This window comes from Aotus nancymaae, unplaced genomic scaffold, assembly GCF_030222135.1.
Source record: "Aotus nancymaae isolate 86718 unplaced genomic scaffold, 86718_ANA_hifiasm-v0.15.2.pri h1tg000131l, whole genome shotgun sequence".
Taxonomy (NCBI): domain Eukaryota; kingdom Metazoa; phylum Chordata; class Mammalia; order Primates; family Aotidae; genus Aotus; species Aotus nancymaae.
Genome location: NW_026988546.1, coordinates 5,526,583 through 5,548,845, shown reverse-complemented (window position 1 = coordinate 5,548,845; position 22,263 = coordinate 5,526,583). Strand labels below are relative to the sequence as shown.

The 22,263-nt window shown below is 46.8% G+C and overlaps 1 protein-coding gene across 9 annotated transcripts in view; it reads right to left on the bottom strand.

Annotated features, from left to right (window-relative positions):
• Positions 1 to 22,263, bottom strand: part of NPAS2 (neuronal PAS domain protein 2) — a 171,553-nt gene that overhangs the window by 41,317 nt on the left and 107,973 nt on the right. For all 9 annotated transcript variants that reach the window (XM_012477642.2, XM_064371435.1, XM_012477637.3 and 6 more), the window contains 4 exons: positions 20,491 to 20,582; positions 15,553 to 15,642; positions 5,118 to 5,238; positions 3,991 to 4,104 (listed from right to left, as the gene is read on the bottom strand). In XM_012477642.2, the coding sequence (XP_012333065.1) occupies positions 3,991 to 4,104; positions 5,118 to 5,238; positions 15,553 to 15,642; positions 20,491 to 20,582 (417 nt within the window). The remainder of the gene's footprint in view (positions 1 to 3,990; positions 4,105 to 5,117; positions 5,239 to 15,552; positions 15,643 to 20,490; positions 20,583 to 22,263) is intronic.

The following is a 22,263-nucleotide window of genomic DNA, read 5'->3' as shown; positions in this document are numbered from 1 at the left end:
GGCAGGAGGATTGCTTGGGCTCAGAAGTTTGAGCAGCCTGAGTAACACAGTAAGACCTAATCTCTACAAAAAAAAAAAAATAGAAGAATCAGCCAGGTGTTACAGCATGCACCTGTAGTCCCAGCTACTCAGGAGGCTAAGGTGGGAGCATCTCTTGAGCCCAGGAAGTGGCAACTACAGTGAACCATGATGGCGCCACTGCATTCCAGTCTGTGCGACAGTGAGACCTTGTCTCAAAAAAAACCAAAATGCTGAAAATACTTTCAAAAGAGCGAGAGAGGGTATCAGAAGCATGTGGCAGGGGGTCCTGGGTAGGCACGTCAGGTAAGGAGGCCTCCAAACACCCAGGCAGCTGAGGTGAGGAGGTGAGGTGGGAGGCACAGAGTGGGGAGTGCACAGAGCCCACCAATGAACTTCCCCAGTCACGCACTGCTGATTCAGACGCCCTCAGTGTGGACAAGTCACAAGGCACCAGAAGTGACACATTCCAGTACCCACCTATGTTCAATCTCCACTTTGGATTTATGGCCAAAGAAGTAGCTGCAACCCTTCTGTATGAGTATGCCCTATCCCCAGAGCACTGTGGAGCTGGCCGAGGACAGCTCTGTTAGCTCCCAGGGAAGAGTGTTATCTCTCTGAGTCTCAAGTCTTTAATCAGAACAGGGTTCAGACCAAAGACTTGAGACTCAGAGAGATAACACTCTTGAAATCCACCAGCTGTGTCCTGGGGCCAAGATCAAGAAGCCTCAGTTTAGGTCAACCTACTTTTATCCGCTGTTTATTTATGTGCTAGGTAAGGACTATGCGAGGCCCAGGAAGCAGGTGCAGTGAGTAAGGGTTGCTGTCCTTTCCATTCCATTATTTATTTAAAAAAACACAAAAAAGAGCAGGCATCAAATAAGAAAGTACCATGTAACACTGTACCAACTAAACAGCCTTGCAGAAATGCTAAGACATTTCACGATAATGGACCAAGGTGGGTTTCCTAAATAGTTATTTAAGGTGTGAGCTGATGTCCTATAAAAATACAACAAGGCCAAGGCAGGTAGATCACCTGAGGTCAGGAGTCCGAGACCAGCCCGGCCCACATGGTGAAACCCCATCTCTACTAAAAATATAGAAATTAGCTGGGCATTGTGGCACACGCCTGTAATCCCAGCTACTTAGGAGGCTGAGGTAGGAGAATTGCTTGAACCCAGGGGTGGAGGTTGCAGCAAGCCGAGATCGCGCCACTGCACTCCAGCCTAGGTAACAGAGTGAGACTCCGTCTAAAAAAAAAATAACCGATGATAGTGGTAATTTTTCTTCTATACATATTACATATTATTTTTTCAACTTTTGCCACACCTGGGAACTTGGGGAAGTATGGGAAGGCTGTGTAATGGCCATGTTTTCTAGTTTCTTTTTCTTTTTTTTTGAGACACAGTTTTACTGTGTCCCCCAGGCTGGAGTGCAATGGCATGATCTCCACTCACTGCAACCTCCACCTCCCAGGCTCCAGCAATTCTAATGCCTCAGCCTCCCGAGTAGCTGGGATTACAGACACACACCACTATGCCTGGATAATTTTTGTATTATTAGTAGAGACAGGGTTTTGCCACCTTGGCGAGGCTCGTCTCAAACTCCTGACCTCAGGCAATCGGCCTGCCTCTGCCTCCCAAAGTGCTGAGATTACAGGCATAAGCCACCACGCCCGGCCCACATTTTCTAGTTTCTGTATTTGATGCTTTGACATCTGGAGCCTTGCTGGTGCTGGACAAACTGCCTCTCCTAGGGTTAGCCAATTCCTAGGGAGGACAAACAACTCACCTTCCAGGTACCTTTCATATGCAAACCAACCCACCTAGAGCCCACACCCGACCCAGGTCCTTCAGCCTCCCACCTTCTGGGCCCTGTCCCCTGCCCTAACCAACCCCGGGCAGGCACCAGATAATTAGGGACAGCTCCTCCTTCCCAGAGTCCACTGAACTTATTCAAACTCACCAGTGCCAAGCCTGCCTATCCTCTCTCACCCATTCTTTTTCATGGAAGCTACAGTAAAGGTTCCCTCAGCCCCCCGACCAACCCTGGTGCTTTTCTGTGTGGTCCTGTGGGGTGGGCCACGTGTGCCTGCTGTTCCCAGGAACCCGTGAGCATGACCCTGTGCTAGTTCTACGTCTAATCTTTTGAGGAACCAGCACACACATTTAAAGCAAATTCCAAATCACTGTTTACATTAACTCAATGATAAAGTTGTCTGGGAGGAATTCCATTACATTCTCTACAGAATGGCACCAGTATCACACTAGGGCAGTGCTTTTCAAAGCCCATGACCCCTGGAATCGGAACACACAGTACTCCCCAGCTGCACATTCCTGGGCCCTACCCTCCCATCTCCTGAGCTAAACTCTTTAGGTCGAAGCCCGAGAATCTGCATTTTAACAAGTTGTCTCACCCAGAGAACCACTGCACCAGGGTTTGTATGATGTCGTGTTCTCTACAAGGTGCCTCTTAGGTCAGCTTCTTTAACTGAGTAGCCCAGCGAGCCTCCATTCACTTCTTTGTGTGGTTCATTAAACATTCATTTCATGAAGTCTGGGCAAGCCTTTCAGATCAGTAGGATGAGGCATGCTTAGGTCTTGGTTTCAGCTGGCTTTGCCCAGATTCAGGGGCCCACTTGGGAAGATGGACCTCTCACCACTTCTGATCATCTTAAGCCCTGGATGGGTCTGTTCCCAGAAGGGCCTCCCAGTCAGCCAAGGAGCCCACCATCCAGGCATAAGCCCTGCACACTGGGCCTGAAAATCACGCTGGCAGGATCACACTAAAGGTTTAGCATCTAGTTGGAGCCTTTTAAACAAAGCATGTATATTTATGCAAATAACATACAACGAAGGACCATCTGAGGTTGAGGGAAAAATCCTGGTTAGCCTCAGTGTGAGGACGTGGTGCCATTACTTTGGCTGTTTCTAATAGAAACCCTATGTGTGACTAATTTGACTGGGGGACTAGACCCACCACATCCTGAGTGAAACCGCGGTAATGAACGCAGCAGAAGTCGATGCTGTCATCATCTGCTCTCTGCGTCTCCCCCTCATTTCTGCAGCTCATCTTTCTGTTTTTGTTTCCTTTGGTATTTTTCTCATTTCCTCTTCTTTTCCCCATTCCCTGTCAAATTTTATTATTATTATTTTTCCATCTTTGCTGTTTTATGAAATGTTCGCTGTTTCAAAGTTATTTGTTTTGTGATGAGTTTGGAGGAGTACAGAAAACAAAATGCAGGCCTTCCTGTGCTCGGCCTATAACCAAGTTGGCTGTGGACCGGGTTTCTGAATTCCTGGCCTCATGCCTGCATTCCCATTTTGCATGAGTCAAAAGTAAAAACAAGTGTTTTAGTCTAGTTCAGAGCTATTGTCTCTGCAGCCAGAATTTGGACAATTAGGTATCCGGGTAATTTCAGAAAATAAGATTTTGCTGCTTGGCTTATCCTGCTTGATAATTCATCCAATGCAGATTGCTGGCTTATCGTAACATGGCCCCTCTGCTGTGCATCAGGGCCACAGTGAGCAGAAGAGCTACGGACCAGGTCTACTAAAACACACTCACAGCGGTACTGCAAGAGGAGGGAGAAAATGCAGAAGGCAAGATTATGGATCTTCAAGTCACAACGAAGGCCTGTTTGGCAGAGTAGGCCGGTTGAGCCTGTTTTTTATTAACTGTAAGCTGTTTTGCACAGTACAGAATTATTTCATCAGCTGAAGATAAATAAACGAATAACATGTGTTTCAGTGGCACTGTGTGCACTGGCACGAACAGGTGTGGGAGTGTGTTCTTCTCAATGCGAGAGAACATCGATGAGAACGAAAACACATCTTAGGAACTTGAAAATTCAAATGCAAATGTGAAAAGCACATATTCTCCCTCCTCCTCCCTGGGTGATTCTTAATGCCCCCATGTGCACGTTTGCATGAGAAAAGACACTGTCACAATTATATGATAATTAAAGCTTACCATTGTTGTAAGAGCGAAAATTTCCTACAAATTTTATGTATTCATAAGTTGGAAATTCCTTTGGGTTCAAGCTGCCTCTGAGAAGGTGGCAATAAAACTCTAAATCGCTGTCAGCTGGGCCGTTAAAGGAAGAAGAGGAGAGAAAGGGGTCGTGAGCATTGCACAGACTCAGACTAAACAAGAAACGTCTTTGTGAAAACTCTACGGGATTTAGTCTACACATGGCCAGGCTAGTTCTCTCATTATGACTGACTTTTGGACCTGGCCTGTAACCCTTGCTGCATGGGTTTCCTTCCATAGCTCACAGCTATTCTACATTCCGTACGTGGACCCAATTAGTCTTAATTTGCCCCCAGATGTCTGTGGTTGGTAATGTCGGCATTGATTAGTTCCGGTAGTTTTCATATGGTATATTAAAATAAAGCGGCTCATATAGAGCTTCTCCCTTTAATTTAATCTTTTTGCTTTGCTTTGAAGTAAAATCAGATGTACGACAGGACAGATTATTCATGGAAAATGGACTCAGGCTGGCACTGATGCAAGCAGCTTTGCTACCTCATGCAATTGTGTATGCTTCATTAAGGGACACGTGGTTCACGAGGCATCAAGGTTAGCCTTCCACCCAAGTTGCCAAATATTTTGATAAAAACTTCTAAATTCCACAGAAAACACAAATGTATATTAATAACCAGACAACAGCCTCAGGAGGACAGAATTTGGATTTTTGACCTAATTATTCAGTTTTCAGTTGGTTTCTTCATAGTATACAAATTTAGCATCATAGTGTCCTCCACGATGAGCTGATTGTTCACTGATGTTTGCACTGTTTCTTACTAAAAGACTCTCATATAAAAAAAAAAAAAAGGAATCTTGTCATATACACAAAATTATTATTCTTGAGTTCTCTGCTTTCAAATTTTCCACACAAAAGCCAAATGTCTTACATATTCCAAATTCCAGTTTTAGCTTTAAACCTAAAATATACCTCTAAGGATCTTGGAAATGTTCTGAGTCATGAGGAAAATTATTCTTAAAATTAGGTCTCCCTTCTTAATTCATTCTAACCTCCTTTCAAAAGCAAAATTTGTATCTTCCTAGCTTGTAAAACCAGAAAAAAATAAACTTACATTTTAAGTATTCTGGGGAGGGGGAATCCGTCACAAGCATATGGGAAGAAAGGATTTTATAAACTTCTGAATGTTCTTGTTCTGGGAGGAAATTTAACAAATTCTGATCCATGACATCCGACTGAAAAAGAAAACACAGGACAAAGGTACACCCTCAACGAAGATGAAAAACAAAAGCAAAAACAGAAACTGAGCGTTCACATCAACGCAGAACTGTTCCCGAAATGGAAAGTTCAGTATCTGATTTTCTGTGGAGACTGTCAGTTTATCACTCTGTTGCTTTAAATAGTAACCTAAAAGGTTGTATTTGTTCAAATGTGTACATGCTGTTGTCTGTGGGCCCAGGAGGGAACTAAGAGTGAAGTCAGACAGATGTAGGAAGGACTGAGTCCTCCTCTTGCTTGAGAAGTGCTGTTTGCTGACACTCCTGTGTGTTGGCTGGGGCAGCATGGCTCCTGTGCACACCCAGTGCAAGGCCTATCGCTTATTTAAATGGCTCCAAAGAGCCCACGGGGTTCCTTCCCTGACCTTTAGGGCAGCAAACGGCTGTCTGTCTACTTCTTAAAGGTCTCTAAGTCATGGGATGGCATGTTTTTTCTGAGTGCCTGGGCACTGTGATTACAAAATAAATATAACGTAGAGTTGTGTGCTGTCCAATAGAACCGTCTGTGATGATGGAAATGGTCTGTAATCTGCACTGCCTGTAACAGGAGCCACTAGCCACATGGTTACTGAGCACTTGAAACGTGGCTAGTGTGAACAAGGAACTGAGTTTTGAATTTCATTTCTTTTTTTTTGGGACAGAGTTTTGTTCTTGTAGCCCAGGCTGGAGTGCAATGATGTGATCTTGGCTCACTGCAACCTCCACCTCGCAGGTTCAAGTGATTCTCCTGCTTTAGCCTCCTGAGTAGCTGGGATTGCAGGTGCCCACCACCATGTCCAGCTAATTTTTTGTATTTTTAGTAGAGACAGGGTTTCACCGTGTTGGCCAGGCTGGTCTTGAAGTCCTGACCTCAAGTGATCTACCTGCCTCAGCCTCCCAAAGTTCTGGGATTACTGGCATGAGCCACTGTGCCCATTTAATTTTAATTGAAATTTAAACAGCCACATGTATCTAGTGGTTACCATATTGGATATGCATGTAGGAGCTCAAAGTGGACAGAGGAGACAGGCACATCTCTTTCTCAGTTTCCCTCAATAAACTAATCCACTCTCACAGCTTCAAAGATGATCTGTATACACTTTCAGGTTTGAATATCCAGCCAACTCTCTCAAGTGCCAGCCTCAACCATCCAACTGCCATGCAGATGCTCCCTGGGGACCGGGGATGCACACATGTCCCCAGCATCGACATCCTTTCCTTGTGTTTGCATCTCCATCAATAGTATCATCAGCTGGCCATCTGCCTGTCCCAGACACTCTGGGGACATCCTTGTCTCCTCTCCTTCTCCTCATCCTCAAACCAAACAATGTCCAAGTGCTGCCTGTTTTTCTCCCTCTCATTCTCTGCTCCAACCACTTCTATTTCTCCAGCTTCCACCCTAATCCTGACCCCCATCCTCTCCGTTTGGAATAATTTGGCCAAACTGGTCTTCCTGCATCCACTTTGGTGCCTGTTCAATTTGTTCTCCATCAGCCATCAGAAGAGCCTCATATAGGTCAAGTCACAACTGTCCCTTGACTTCTGACTGCTCCAGGAACAAAGCCTCAAGTGCTTAACACACTTTCACGGCTCTGCACATCTCAGTCTCTACCTGCCCTTGGTTCTGGCACTTCTCTAACCCTTCCGAGCCTTTTTTCCTCCAGTTTTCCAGGCTTGCTTCTCCCTCTGAGCCTCACCTGGGCTGTTCCCTCAGGCTGGGACATGCTGCACCCCCTCCCCTTGTGTTTAATGAACGCCTGTGCAGCCTTCAGGTCCCTGCTTTAAAGTCGTTTCCTCTGAGAAAGCACCAGGTGACACCCCCCACCCCCACTGATGATTTAAGGGCCTCCCAGGGGACTATGACCCCCTTGATGGGACATCAGATGACCAGTATCATGGCAAGGCAGGTGAGAGCTCAGAGCTCAGGCTTGAAAGCAGGTTCTCCCTTCCAAGCTGCATTTTCCTTGGTTGCAAGATGAGGAAACCGTGAGGGGTCCATGAGCTTACTTGCCTCCACTGCTGATAAAACAGCACATGGCAGACATTCAATACATGCCAAGTGTGATTAGGCACTGACTGACCAGTTACAGAATGACTACAAGGGCCAGTGCACCACAGTGATGTTTTCCTATACATCTATGTGCTGACTTGTGCACTCCACTTCCCTCCCTCCAACAGGAGCTTCAGGAGAGCAGGGCCCAGTGCCTTGATCACCGCCACATCCCTGGTGTCCAGGATGGTGCCTGGCCTTTGATAAGAACACACTGACCAGCTGAAAGAATGGCATGGTCAGCACTGTAACAGGCATTAAAACAAGGTGACCAGAGAACACTGCGGATGGTGTGCTGCCTCCAAAATGATGGATTAGGGGAGATTCCTGGGGAAGAATTCCCAGAGGGAGGAATCTTTGAGTGGGAACTGGGGGACAAGACAGCGTCTGCCAGACAGTCAGGGTGGGGAGGTGGTCCGGGCAGGGGCTCGGCAGGCACAGAGGCATGCGGTGGGCATCCTGACAGCACTGCAGGAAGGTGGAGAACAATGGGAGGGCGAGAAGCCATGGGAGAGGAGGCTGCACAGGGAAGCAGGGCCCAGATTCGAGGGGCATCAGAGGAGTCAGGGCTCCATCTTGTGCCAGGAGGAGGCACGAAGCACCTGCAAAGGAGGGGGCGGCAGAACTGCTAGTGGATTTTAAAGAGATCCTGCTTCTGGTTTGGAGGGAGAGCGCGCTGGAAGTCATGCTGGAGATGGCCAGGGTTTCAACAGAGAGAGGGGAAGGAGTGGAGAGGGGCAGACAGAGTCCCAAGCAACTCATCGATACTGTAGTCCAACCAATGCTCGCTGAGGGCCGCCACGCGCCAGCCGCTGTTGGGGACTGGGAAGACATGTTGGGAAGCAGGCAGAGCCCCTCCCAGCTTGCAGTCAGCGTTTCGGTGGGTGTGAGGACAGTGGACACAGCTTGGTGGCTGACTGGAGGACAGGAGGAGGGAAAGGAAGGACTCCGTGTGGCTCCCAGGCTCTGGCACAGACACACCGGGCTTTATCTTTACGAACGAAACTCCACCAGCACCCTCCCTCGTATATGCTACCATTTCTCATTCTGGCTTTCTCCAAGTTTCTTCGGATGTTCCTGGTTTTATTTTAAGCCCATTCTCTCTAGTTTTTTTAGAAGATGACTAATGTTCACAGATGACAGTAGTCTTTCTTCTTAAAGATATTTCAGATACTTGACGATGAAAACTAAGTGACTCCACGGCCTCTTCTTGGAGGGCTCCATCTGAAGCCACTTCCCCCGATGGTGGGTGTGGCAGAGAGCAAGGCTGGTGGCTGCTTGGTCTGGTCACTTGTGTGGGAGAGCTTTACTGACACAGGTCCGAGGGCTGTGGGGGCACCTCAGGCCACAGGTTCTGCACAGAATAAAGATGAATGCTGGATACCAGTAGGGGAAGGTATGATATATGGGAGGTTTCGAGGACGATGAATTAACACACAGAAAGGGCTCCAAACTGTGCTTGGCTCCTGTATGTGTTTGCTAGTACATTGCTATTATACCATTTCCACATAACAGCAATGAAAACCAACACACGCAATGATAATTTGATATTTTTAACCCTCGTGCTTACAGGGGAGAAAATTACATCTGCAGTTGAACGGTCTCTTGAATGAGCTGAGTTCTGTTTATTAAAATAATAGCAATTACAGAGACAAGGGAGGGAATGTTCCATCCACAGCCATCTTCCCAGTCGAGTCCCACGATCAGGAAGGTCACCTGCCTGTGGAGGTGGGTGGCCCTCACTCCCAGCTGCCTGTCGGGCCTTGACCAGCAGCACAGTGTAATGGCACCCAGCTATGTTAAATGAACCTGTACTAACAGCACACGGAGGCTGGACTGGAAGGGGCTGGATGGACACTCAAGTCTCAGAGTGTTCCTGAGGGGCTCTGGCAGTTTTGGCTTGAGATCTGTGTTGGCCACAGCTAGAAGAGGCAATAGGGAGCAGCCCTGGGCAAACTTCACCTTGAGAAAGCAATGGGTTCAGGGAAGTCACTGGGGCCTTGGTTTCCCTAAAGGACCAGGAAGTCGGAGGCATATTTGATCCACTTATATTCAGTTTAGATTCAAAGTCAAACTAATGGCCATACAGCTAAGTTTTCAGAAGGGAGTATAGAGAATGGCTTTGACTCTGGACTAGTAAGAATTAATTGAGATATAAAAGGTACCAATTATTCAGAAAGAATCTCTCTGTTCATCAAAATGCCCTTAAAAAGGGGCAAAGGTAAGCCACAAAGTGAGAGAGGATATTTGCAACACATACGTCTGTGGCATGGCCCCAAATTAAAGTTCTAAGTTATATGCTGCCTTGGCATCTGGTAAAATCGAGAGGGCCTTGAGTGGCCTAACTGCAAGTTCCCTCCCACACAGACCCATGGACGAGGCCCCCCAGCCAAGCCCCCCTTCTTATCAAGGGGACCAGGCACAGTTTCTGCTCATCCCTGAGTAGTAGGTTTCTGCTTGTGGAATTATTCAAACAAGTCAATCACATCCTCCTGTGGGGACCAGGGGTGCAGAGCCTGCTTCCCATAGCCCCTGCTGGTTCGCTCTTCTCCCACGTGCAGTCCCCCGTGGCCCTGTATGGTCCTCCTCTGGGCTGTGAGTATCTGTGATTAATTAACTGCTGTTGGCCTCATCCGGTGTCAGCTGTGGAGTGTTCAGACATCCCCATTACCCTAGGGTGGGGTGAGTGAGAGGCAATTAAAACAATACCTGCCCACAACTCATGTCTGGATTGCAGAAAGAAAGCCTACTCATTATTGCAAGAAAATACCCAATCGAAGAGGAGGATGTCAAAATACCTGAGCAGGTAATTCAGAAAAGATACAATCTAAATCATTGACAAACATATAAAGAGACCCTCAATCTCACTGGTAACTGAGAGAAAAGCAAAGTAAAACTCCATGAGACACCTTCATGTACTAGACTGAGAAAAACAAGAAGTCTGACAAAGCCGAGTTCTGAGGCCACAGCACCGGGTCATCTCCACCTTGCTGGTGCAGGGTAAATTGGTGCCACCACTATGGAGTCATTCCGGTGCTATTTAGTCAAGGTGGAGGCAGAGCTTCCCTCAACCCAGACATTCTACACTTAGCCCGTTCTCCAGGGATGCTTGCAAACGTTCATCAGGAAACACTACAGAATGTTCACGGAAGCACTTTCCAGGAATTCCAATGGGATGGATGCAGGAATCGCAGCACATTCCTATGATGGGTCACTGCCCAGCAATGAGAAGAGCCCACAGCAGCTACACCTGCCAGCGTGAGGCAGACGCATCGCACAAACGATGTGAGTAAAAGGAGAAGTCACAAGAGTCCATTTGCAATGATTCCATTTACATAAAGGGAAACGAAAGGTGACGCAGACTTAGAGTTTAGCCGTGAAGTCAGAGTTGGTGAACCCACAGAGGAAAACAAGAAAACACAGAAGTCAGGAAAATGGTTGTCTCCAAGTGGAAGGTGGGGGCGTGATGAAAAGGGAGCCTCTGTGGTCCCAGCCGCATTCTATTTCTTCACCTCAGTGATGGCTGCATGTATGTTCACTTGATCAATTTAATACTGAACATATGTTTTATACGCACATCTGTATTTATGGTGTATGAAAATCAAAAGGCATAGGAAAATCTAACTAGAGGCCTGGACTCTTTCAATCCATGCTCAGCGCTAAGCTGCAGCCACACGTGTCAGGGCTCTGCGCTGACCAGGACACACCGCTGAGAAAGTGATGTGGATCAGGTGGGAACTTCCAGCAGGTGATGGCAGGTGGGTGGGAAGGGCAGAGGGACGCTTCCTGACAGCGTGTCTCAGGGCCTTGGCCTTGCTGCACGTTTTGTGGTAACACAGGCCAGGGGCTTTGGCTTTCCTTTCCTGGGGCCTCCTCCTTCCTGTGCCCCTGCCACAGGAACTTGGCTCCATATTCCATTCAGGTCTTGTACTTTCTTCTCGCAGGGGCTTGTACCTGGAGAGCCAGCATGACACAGAAGTATTTTCTGGCCTGTAGATTTCTCCAGCTTTATAAACACTTGGCCTTTGGGGAAGGTATGGTTATCCATGCACATAGTTCTCACATCCAAGGCACTCCCCACCCCTGCCAAGCTGCTTCTCATAACCCCAGTTAGGAATTCAGTCCCTCCTTCAGTGAACACTTAGGCATATGGCAAATCTGCAGGGCTGGGGATATGATATCTGCCTTAAGAGCTTAGCATGGTCCAGCTCATTAGGCAACACCACATCTATGAACAAATCAGAAGGTAACCCAGGAAGCTACAAAAGCCCAAACAGGAAACACAGATTATGCCTACTTTTGGCCCCTCATTTGGTTCTGCCTCAGCCATACTCTTTCCCGATTCTGTCCAAGGCATGTGACTTATGCCCCTTGGATCTCTCCTGCAAGATTTTCATTCCAGAAGCTCCCGTGAGCCCTTGGCCTCCATCATATGCATGTCTGTCTTGCTCATGTTCCTTCCCTGTGTCAGTTCTAGACATCAAAATGTGCTGGTGTTGCCACTACTGAAAAGTTCTCGTTATTATTATTATTGTTATTATTATTTTGAGACAGGGTCTCACTCTGTCACCCTGGCTGAGGTGCAGTGGCGTGATCTCAGCTTACTGCAACCCCCTCCTCCCAGGCTCAAGCAATTTTCCCACCACAGCCTCCTGAGTAGCTGGGACTACAGGCACACGCCACCATGCCTGGCCTATCTTTGCATTTTTTGTAGAGAACAGGGTGTTGCTATGTTGCTCAGGCTGGTCTTGGACTCCTGAACTCAAGTAATCCACCTGCCTCAGCCTCCCAAAATTCTGGGATTACAGGTGTAAGCCACTGTGCCTGGCCAGTTCTCATTATCTTAAAATCACTTTCACTTTCACTTTCACTTTCACTATTTTATTCTCTTTTCTCTGCCAATTTGGTAAAGAAAGTTCTAGGCTATTTCATCAGGAAATTGCCGTACAAAAATTGATCACATGAGTTTCTGTTACATCTGAGATGTTGGCAGTGTGAAGGAAACAGAGAGAGACTTGAAGCCCGACAGTCTGAGAAGTGGGAAGGAATTGGCTGCTCTTATCCCCCCTCACAATGGATCTCCAATTCCCAGCCACCCAAGGGGTGTGGGGCGGGACCCCGGCAGGCCAGCCTGTGCTTGGTGTGACGCCAAGAGGGGCGTTGCTTCTGGGGCCCACAGCCTCCTGTCACCCGGCTACCCTGTGTCCCAGCCTCCTCCTCAATAGCCGCCTCTTCCTTGAGACTGACCACCACCTCTCAGCTCCTCATTCTCCCTTTCTGAGCCCCACACTCCGAGAACATTCAGCTTTACTATGTCCTGTGTAGGATTCTGAGTAGTGGTTAAGCACCAAGCTCTGGAGCCAAATGGCCTGAGTTCAAATCACATCTCTTCACTGGGTGGCTCTGGAAGCTTGGGTAAATTATTTAATCTCTCTGTGCCTCAGTTTCATAACTACGTGAAACTGAGTGCTTCCTAGGATCCGTAACTACGTGCTTCCTAGGATCCGTAAGAATAAGGACAGCAAATGTGATACAGCCTCACTCCGAGCCAGGCACGGTTCTATGCGCCTACACATATTAATGCCTGTGAGTGACTCTTAATGGTGCCTGCTACATTGTAAGTGCTCAGTAAGTGTTAGTCGCTCTTGGTTTAATGGGTGAAATCTCTCAACAAAATTGCAAATGCCAAAGGAAAGACAACCTCACAAGTTTTGAAATGTTGCACCATCTGGGGACAGAACCTGGGCTCACAAGGACTAATATTTAATAATTAAGTATGCATCTAAGTCAACCAAACCAAAATCTGAATTCCTAAATTATGACCCAAATCCTGGGCACCAGAAAGACACCAGAGCAGAGTGGTGACCGCCTAGGTTCTGCAGTCAGCTGCCCCTGGGGTAAGGCCCGCTCTGCCTCTCACTGCCTGCGCCATCGCTTTTCTGCCCAACCAGCTGCATGGTGATTGCACCAGGGAAGTTTCCATCCTCAACAGCCTTTGCCTACTCAGTGGCAAAGGACGATCCTGGTGAAAACTGGATACTGAAAGCTAAAAGTAAATTCACATTAAAGACTGCCTGGCCCAGGTTCACCTGTACCGGGAGCTGAGGGCTGACTCAGTGTACGTGTCTGGGCATGGCTATATACAGACTCTTAGTATGCCTTCAAGTGGGCCCAGCATTGATAAATTAGAGTCGGGTCATTTCTGGCCCTTCCAGAGTTAGAAAATAATTTATGAAAGTGGTCCTAAATTGCTCCATAATTTCAAGTCAGAAGAATTTCCCTCTTACTTTCTAAGTCCCGTCTGCCACATACAGCAACTGGGTCATCAGATAATTACAAAAGCATAAAGCAGCACAGTGTAAATCCTGTTTACCCAAACAGCTCTGGCTCCTGTCTCTCATTCCCAGGTCAATAAGCAGGCACGTGTGGTGGCTTTTGACAGTGCCTACCACTGCCGAGCCCTTGCCATTCAATACAAAACACAAGCGCTCTCCAAGGAAGTACCCTAGCTCCTCTTCTGTCCTCAGACGCCCTCAGATCAGCCTAGCTTCTCTGGGGTGATGATGGTGGTCAATTCTGTATTCACGGTGTCCGCACCATCACTATCCTCCTGGCTAGAGACGAAAATCATGGTGCAGCTGCACCCTCAGCCTCCTTCAGGCTAAGTGAGGATGAACCTCTTCTGATGGATGTCAAAAGGAGAGAGCCCTCCAGCTTCCCCACTAGCAGCCTGACGCCCCCTCATTTTAGGAAATGGACTGGAACACAAAGGGGAGACAGATTAGGTTAGACCAGGGCCTAATGGGAAGGCATCTGCTTAGTAATGTGAAAAATGCTTTTGTGGGCCACGCCACAGTGAATGCAAAGGAAAAGGTAGGTGGCGGCTTGGATCTGCACACAGCATTATTTGCAGAAACGATGGGATGAGAGAGTGGCTTCCAGGGAAAGGTATGACCCAGGACGATGTGGAGCCCTGGGCCATCAGCAGAGCTGGGCTCATCACCCCAAGATGGAAGCTGCCTCTGGAACAAGGCCACACTGCTTCTTGGGCAGGTGCAGCCGAGGAGAGGGAACTGCGGTCCTCCAGCATCATGCTGGCCCAGGCTTTCCTATGAGCGAACCCAGGGCAAGCTTCCCCTTTTTCGTCACATAAACTGGCCTCCCATTCATGGATGAGCAGGGGTGGGGAGTGGTGGTGGGGCAAGGTTTTGTCTGGGCTCATTGGGAGGAGAGAGGAGAGAGGATGTTTTGTTCCTGTCCACCACACATGCTGCTCCTGGTGCAGCTGTCATTCACAATCAGGCTCTGTACGAACAGGCAATGGTGTGGCAGTGGATGGAAGCCTGGCCAGATGCCCATGAGGGAGCCTCAAAGGTGGGTCCTCCACCAGCCAGGTACAGACCTGTGAGTCACTTCATATTGAGTCAGGGATTACCAGAGAGCCAGCAAGGAAGGCAGGCAGGCAGGGAGAGAGGGAGAGAGGGAGGGTGAGAGGGAGGGAGGGAGGGAGGATAAAGAAGGAAGAACAAGGGCAGAGGGAGGAAGGAAGAAGAAAGGAAGGAAAGGAGGGAAAGAGTGGGGTGGGACATCTGTCAGGGCCTGTGACCATACCGCAGCGCCGTCTGGCACCTTGGAGCTTCCATCGCGCACACCTGGAACGCAAAGCTGACCATCTCCTAGTCCACCCCAGACACTCCTTACTACACTTCCTAAGGCCTTCCAAGACATCGGTCCTCCCAGAGCAGTTCAACCCCCACAAACCACCCCTGCTGCCGAACCCTTACCACCACTAAGTGTTGCTACCCACTTGAGACCTCAGACAAGTCCCAAGTGAGCCCCAAGCCATGTCTCAACCCGAGCCATCTGTTGTCCTTTCCTTGATCAGCTCTCGGGTGACCTTGGATGTCTGTCAGCCTCCATGATGGCTCTGAGCTCCACTAACGGTGCTGTGACACTCTTATCGGTCCCCGCTTCTGACCCAGGAAAAGAATCTGTAGCCACAGCCCCCACTCCAGGCCTTGCCTGTTCCAGGATGACACACACCTTCATCTGCCCTTTGTCTGCAAAGCTCCCGGGACCTTGACCTTGGCCTGGTCTTGTCACCAAAACTCAGCAGTCCTTTACTCTCCACCCCTTCTCACCTGCAGCCCCCTGACACCTGCACCATCTCCCATCTGAGATCTAATGATTCTCCACAAAAACATGATACTGTAAACCGAAAGGCCATCGGAGCTGAAACTCACCGGTAAATGCCCAAGGAGAGGCGTGATACTGTCAGAGACATAGATGATGCTGCCGTCTGTTGTCACTGCGATAATGAAGCCATCTAATGCCTGTGGAAAATGCAACATTTGAAAGCTCCTTAGCGATACTTTTATGGAGGAGCATGTCACTGAAGCAGCGGACACCATTTGATGACACTGGCTTTGTTTTATAATCCTCAGAATATTTCCATGAATAACCTCACGGCACTTCTTGGCCTTCCACGGTGGACAGCTTCTCACAGAGAATGTGTCTGGCCCAGGAAAAGCGTTTGCAAAAGCACTACAGGCTCAGTGAAAAATGTGACCTAGTGGCATGATAAAATAACATTTAGCCATGGAAATTCCCTAAGTAGGTTTAATGATAAGCACATTATTAGGCTGATTCAGAAATACCACCATTGACGTTAAAAAACATCAGCCATAGTTTACGGTTCCCGTCTCCCTACCCCTGCCATCACTTTGAGTTCAATGGTAAACATTTGCCCTGATAAAGATATCAGACCTAACAGATGCATTAAAAACAGAAAGTGTACCTGCTGGTCAAGGTAGGCCTCTGCTCACATTCACTGCCACAGAGAAAGGCCCACTTTAGGAGTGTTTGTAAAGAACATTCACGTTATTCTACAGGGCTGGGTGGGTGGGGGGATTGCGTAACTGAACCGGATCCACAAGCATTTCAGAATCTCTGAAAAATGCATGCATCTGAAAGTCTCTACTGAGTGCCCACTCTACGCTGGGCACACTGTTCTGGGTGCTTGTGATGTAACAGGTTGAAGGTGGGCAATGCTTTCTCATAAAGCCAACACTGTAGCTATTGTTTTTTTTTTCTTTGAGATGGAGTCTCACTGTTGCCTAGGCTGGAGTGCAGTGGTACGATCTCAGCTCACTGCAATCTCCGCCTCCCAGGTTTCAGCAATTCTCCTGCCTCAGCCTCCTGAGTAGCTGAGATTACAGGTGCATGCCATCATGCTCTGCTAATGTTTTTATTTTTAGTAGAGATGGGGGGGGTTTCACCATGTCGTCCAGTATGGTTTCGAACTTCTGACCTCAAGTGATCCGCCTGTTTCAGCCTCCCAAAGTGCTGGGACCCAGGACAATGTGCCTAGAATAGAGTACGCACTCAATAGAGACTTTCAAATACATGAATTTTTCAGACATTCTGAAATGCTTATGGATCCGGTTGAGTTACGCAACGCTCACACCCACCCAGCCCTGTAGAATAATGTGAAATGTTCTTTACAAAGAGTCCCAAAGTGGTGCCCAACCACTTTTGGTGGTTTTAGATTATTTATTGAGATTTATTTTTGTGTGGATGCTTGTAATGCTTTCATAAGATGTATCTGAAAGCTGATTTCTAAAATAAAGACCACATAATTCAGCAGAGAATAGGATCACGGTGGGAACTGGCAGCCTAGGGTGTGCCAGGGAGGGGGAGGAGGTTAGAAATGAAGCCTACCTCATCAGAAAGCAAGTCTTTAAGGGAACGGTAGCTCAAGTAGACTTTCACTGGAAACCTGTCACTGTCGATTCACTGACTTTTTCTTTGAAAGACTATCTTCCCAAAATCTGGAAATTTTTCTGCTTTGCAAAAAAAGTGAAATATGTGCTTAGAAAGCTCTGGAAACATGTTGCATGCACTCAACTAGATGGTCACACGATGTCTGAGAATCTTCATGGACAAAAGGACACGTTAGGAGGGTGTGGCTAAAATGCATGGCAGTGGGAACCCGAAAGAAGCCACCGGCAGTGCGTGAAGGACACCTTTATATCATGCCAAAATGGGAAAGAGTTTTCACCAGGAAAATTAACACTAGACTCATTTATTATTTTACACTGACATCTGGCAGGATTTAGACTGAAAAACAGATTCAAGTACATTTCTTAAATGGACCTCATCCTCTTGGATGACATCAATGGTTCTCAGCTGGGGACAATTTTGGTAATGTCTGGAGGCATTTTTGGTTGTCACCACTGGAGTGGATGGTGCTGGCATCTAGTGCTGCAAAACGTCCTGTAATACACAGGACAGCCCCCACGATGAAGAACTACCAGGTCCAAAATGTCCAAGGTGAAAGCTTGAGAAACACTGGGTTAGATTTATGAGTTATGGTGAACAAAGAAGAACATCTCAGTAATTTTTCTTTTCCAAATATTTTTCTAAAAAATGTTTAAAGTCATCTTTGCAGCCCTCCAGGAGGTGAATTTTTTTAAGGGGTAAGGGCATGTTGATGACGTCAGCGAGACTTTTCTGATAAAAAGCAGATTGGAAGGCTGGGAAAAGCAAGAGCAGCACAAATGGTCTTGCGCAGTGGGCCCATGTCCCTTCTGAATATCTAAAGCAAGTGGGTGTTAAAAAGCTGAAGGTATTTATAGACGGAAGATAACTTTCATCAGCTCATTGGCATTTCCATCAACTCTATGAGAACTGCACTGAGTCACTGCTTTAAGAAAGCTTGCTATGGTTTTGGAAGTCCCATCAGTAGCATCTGAAAGTGATTCAACAGAAAGTGACTTCAAAGTGCTGTGACCCTATCCACGAAGGAGTGATTTTGACTGGGGTGTTTCCAAAGTGCCATAATGGCCCAGAATTTTATACCTGCCACACACTAGAGGGAAATGAAACCTCCCCTTTCTACTAATTCCTGAATCTGATGGAACATTTCTTGTGTTCTCTGAGACAACCTCTGGGCTAAGAGATTGCTTTTCTGATTAAAATTCAGAAATTCCACAAGCTCCCTAATCCCCGGTCCACAGGGAATTTGTCTCCTTTTGAGCGCAATTGTTCCAATGCTGGTAGCCACAGTCTTTGCCAGCTGATACTTTACCAGCTTGGCTGGTCTGCAGCCAGGTCAATTTTGTTTTTTCAAACTTCACAGCTATGTGAGTCCTCCTGGAGTCTGGTTTTGTGCCTTTTTGAGCGAAGAGGGAAGATGGGAGTCATGTCTGGAGGCCACTAGCAGTTCCCTAGGGACATGATGGGTTCTCTCCTGGGCTCTGTCCTCATTTCAAAAAGAGAACATCCTGGCCACTAAGACATGGCACCTGGATTCTTTATAGTCTCTGAAATGGCTCTGAAAAAAGCAGAGGGATGTGCAGCTGGAGAGGGACCCGTGCTACGGGGAGGTTGCACTGGACAAGGATGACATCACCCTGGGAACTCCCCAATTCCCCCAACCACCGCTGGGGCTAAGGCCATCAGGAAGAGATGCTGGAAGGCTCCAGTCACTCAGCACTAGGTCTGTGTCTACTGAGGAGCAACAGGTTGGAAGAGAAACCTGCCACAGTCAGGGTCAAAAGTACTAGTTGGTGGACTTCCCAGACCACTTACAGCTGCCATTCACTCAGAAGGACAGCTGGTTGTGCAGGCTTAATTTCAGATCCAATTCATTCATCTAACGTGATTTCCTTTCCATCAGCTTCTAGGAGTCTATCCCAGGAGCAAGGGAAGGTGCATAAAGACTATACGAATATAAAATCTTCCTTGTCTAGAAATTCCAGTCTCCTGAATCTCAGTCCTGTCTTCTAGCCCTGAAATTTATTCATTTTAACTTTACAAAAGCCCGATTTCCTTAAGTACTTTTGATAGTTTGAAACTCACTGGGAAAAAAGGTTGTGCTACAGGCTCTTAAAAAAAGGCTGCTGCTATAGGGTTATGTGTTTTAATTACTTCTCCATAAGAATTAAAAGATAAATCAATTTATGTAAATTAGCATAATGATACATTAATTCAACATTTCACAAGCTGCTTTAAATTTAACATACTTAAAAATGCATTGCTTCTGCAGAAAGTTCTGTATTTTCTTTAAATATAGTTCACATGTAGATTTAAGTATCTTTCATCTTATGCAAATGTTCATTAATGCGTTTACATTTCATAATATTTGGACATCTTCATTCTGGCATTTTCTTACTCCAGTACTTTCTGTTTTCTGCAAGTTAATCTATGTAAATTGAAGTTTATGTCAGTCTTATATAGGCACATAAGATATGAGAGAGAAAGATTTATCCCCAGAAGCCACCCTCCAGACACCCTGCCAGGAACCACTGGTCACTGCCAGCATCTAACTTCCTGTTGCTGAGCTCATCTGTCCCAGTTCGCCTCCTTTTGGTCAAGGACATGAAGATGCCATGCCTGGAGCTTTCTCTGCCCCACTGCCATATCCATATACTCTGAAACTTATCTCCAGGTAAGAAGTCACGGCACCTTGCCAGTTGTTTCTCTAAAGGCTTATGCTCATCTGTACTGAGGAGTTTCGCTCATATACAAATATATGATGTTGAGGAAGGGCACTTGTTCAGATCAGCCAGGTTTTCACAGATATGACCCTGTAGATGAGTACGGGCTCCCAACCCAGAGGGAGGAACATGAGCATCTCACTCAGCACAGAAAGGGCGTGAGCTGGATGGGGAGCCATGGGGTCCATGTGGCTGATATCCGTAGGCCATGTGGATGTAATATGAGTTCAAGTTCAAAGCATATCTTTAAAAGACAGTTTTAAATTTCAAAACATGTTTCTGCTGAGGGAAAAAAACGTCTAATCATAGTAGTCTAAAGAGGAGACTCTCTGAGCCAAATGACAGTGCAAGCTGATTCATCTTCCCTCTGTCCTCTCTCTACCTACCTTGAACCCACCCTTCCTGGCTCCCTAGCTAGGTGTCCTCTGGTTGTGGCACCATGAAGGAGCTCGTCCTGTGGTCAGTGTAGTGAAAGCACAGGACCACATTCAATTCTGGGATTCTTGCTGACCTAGCCCATAGGCAACGGTAGGCAGAGAGCCTCAGGGTGGGTATCTGTTTCAAAGCCAAGTCTTCCCAGAATCAAGAACAGTAGTTTCCTTTGGGCAAAGGGGCTTATCTGCAACAAGTAGCTACATTTTAATTGGCAACTGTGTAAGCTATTTTGAAAGTGCATTTCACCTCCAACATCAGCTGGGTGAATTCTTCATTACTGAGGAATGAAGGCTTCCAGTCTTGCTGAATGTCACAGATTTCCGTTTGCGCAGAGACTTCTAAAAAAGAGACACAAATAAGCCTTTATATTCAATGGCACCTAGAAATTGGAATTAACAAATGAAGCGCATGTTACTTCTATGTAATTTTGTGTAAACTTCTGTGTAGTTTAATTTAAGAAGCCAGCATAAGGAAATATGTTACCCTGATTTCCAAGGACTGGGAGCTTTGGATGTCATGGGCTCTTGATGTTCTCACCTCCCTTAATGAGGCCTTAGGGAGGAGCATCCCCCACCTTCTCTATGGCTGTGGTGCCTGCCCTTGCGGGTGGTACCATGCCCCTGAATGTCTACATGACGAACTCCATCATCAACAGTTGGAATTAGGTAGTTGCCACCTATGAAGACAACAGGAACAAAGACTGGGATGGTGGGACATTTTCATAAGTAGCTTCTTCATGGTCCAGGTGAAGCAAAACACTTCAGAGACCTGGGATTTTCAAAATTCCAGAAACATCTTCGGCTTGTGGAAAATAACCCACCGTGTTATACAGAATGAACCATATTTTTCAGCACTTCCGTTACTGAAGTATAGTGTGCTATACAAATACATAGAATATATCCCTCTCAAAACTCTTCGGGGTTAATCTATAGTTTATCCATTTCATGTAACTGCCTTGTTCTGAAGACATTAATTATGTGCATTTGTAAATTCCAATAGTCATTGGCCTACAAGGGGCTGCTTAAATATTTTAGTTCTTCTGCATTTTTAAAGAATGTTTTGTTCCATTATTAAATTATTTCTGATAAGATAATTACAAGTAGCTCAAATGCAATATCAAATACGTTTGTTTTTCCTTCAGGTTATCCTCCATCTTAAACCAACATTTTGCTCCATTTCATGTAGAAAGAGATTTCTTTAGGTATTATTTTCTTGGTGCTAGGAAAAATGTAAGAACATAAGACTCATATCTCAGATAATAAAACTAACCTGTTTAACAACTTCCTGGAGAATGCAAATGGTCCAGGCAGATAATCCATCAACTTTAAGCCAGGAGAAAGATTTCAAGGCTCTCTCCTTTGTGCCTGTGTTTTTGATAATCTCTCTTACATGGAGCATGAAGAATGCATTCTGCCATTTGAATGAATGAATCTGAGTGAATGCAGCAGCTACTCATGAACAAAGGATGTAAAGAGCTGAGTTATGCATGTGACCCTGTAAACCTCCACTTGTTCCAAAACCCAGTGTTCCTGGCAGTGCTTGGCTCCACCAGGAAGGTTCCTTCCTTCGAGATGTCAGAAAGAACAAGTTGCCGCTCCTGTTATACAAAATTGGATTTTTGTCTTTGTGATTTTAAAGGGACACAAAAGAGCTGCTACGAGCCTTTGGTGATTGAACACTGGAAGAAACCCAGGAGAGGAATCTGTGCTGGTGGTCGGTCCGCCAACGACACTGAGAGGGCCCCTGAGGGAGGGCCCGGCTGTGGGGACAAGCCCAGTGCCGGGCGTCATAGGCACATGGTGATATGCAGCATGGGAAGCAGAGGCAGGTGCTACACACACATCTTGGCCAGAATCCATTCGGTGGTGCTGGCTGAGGCGAGGAAGAGAGAGTGCAACTGCCAGTTCTTCAAACAAATGGTTGCTACAGTTTGACCACTTAGAAAAGAGAGGGACTGAAGATGTGCTACAATATTAACCCCATGAACGCCTTTCCTCTTCTCCCCAATATGCACATGCA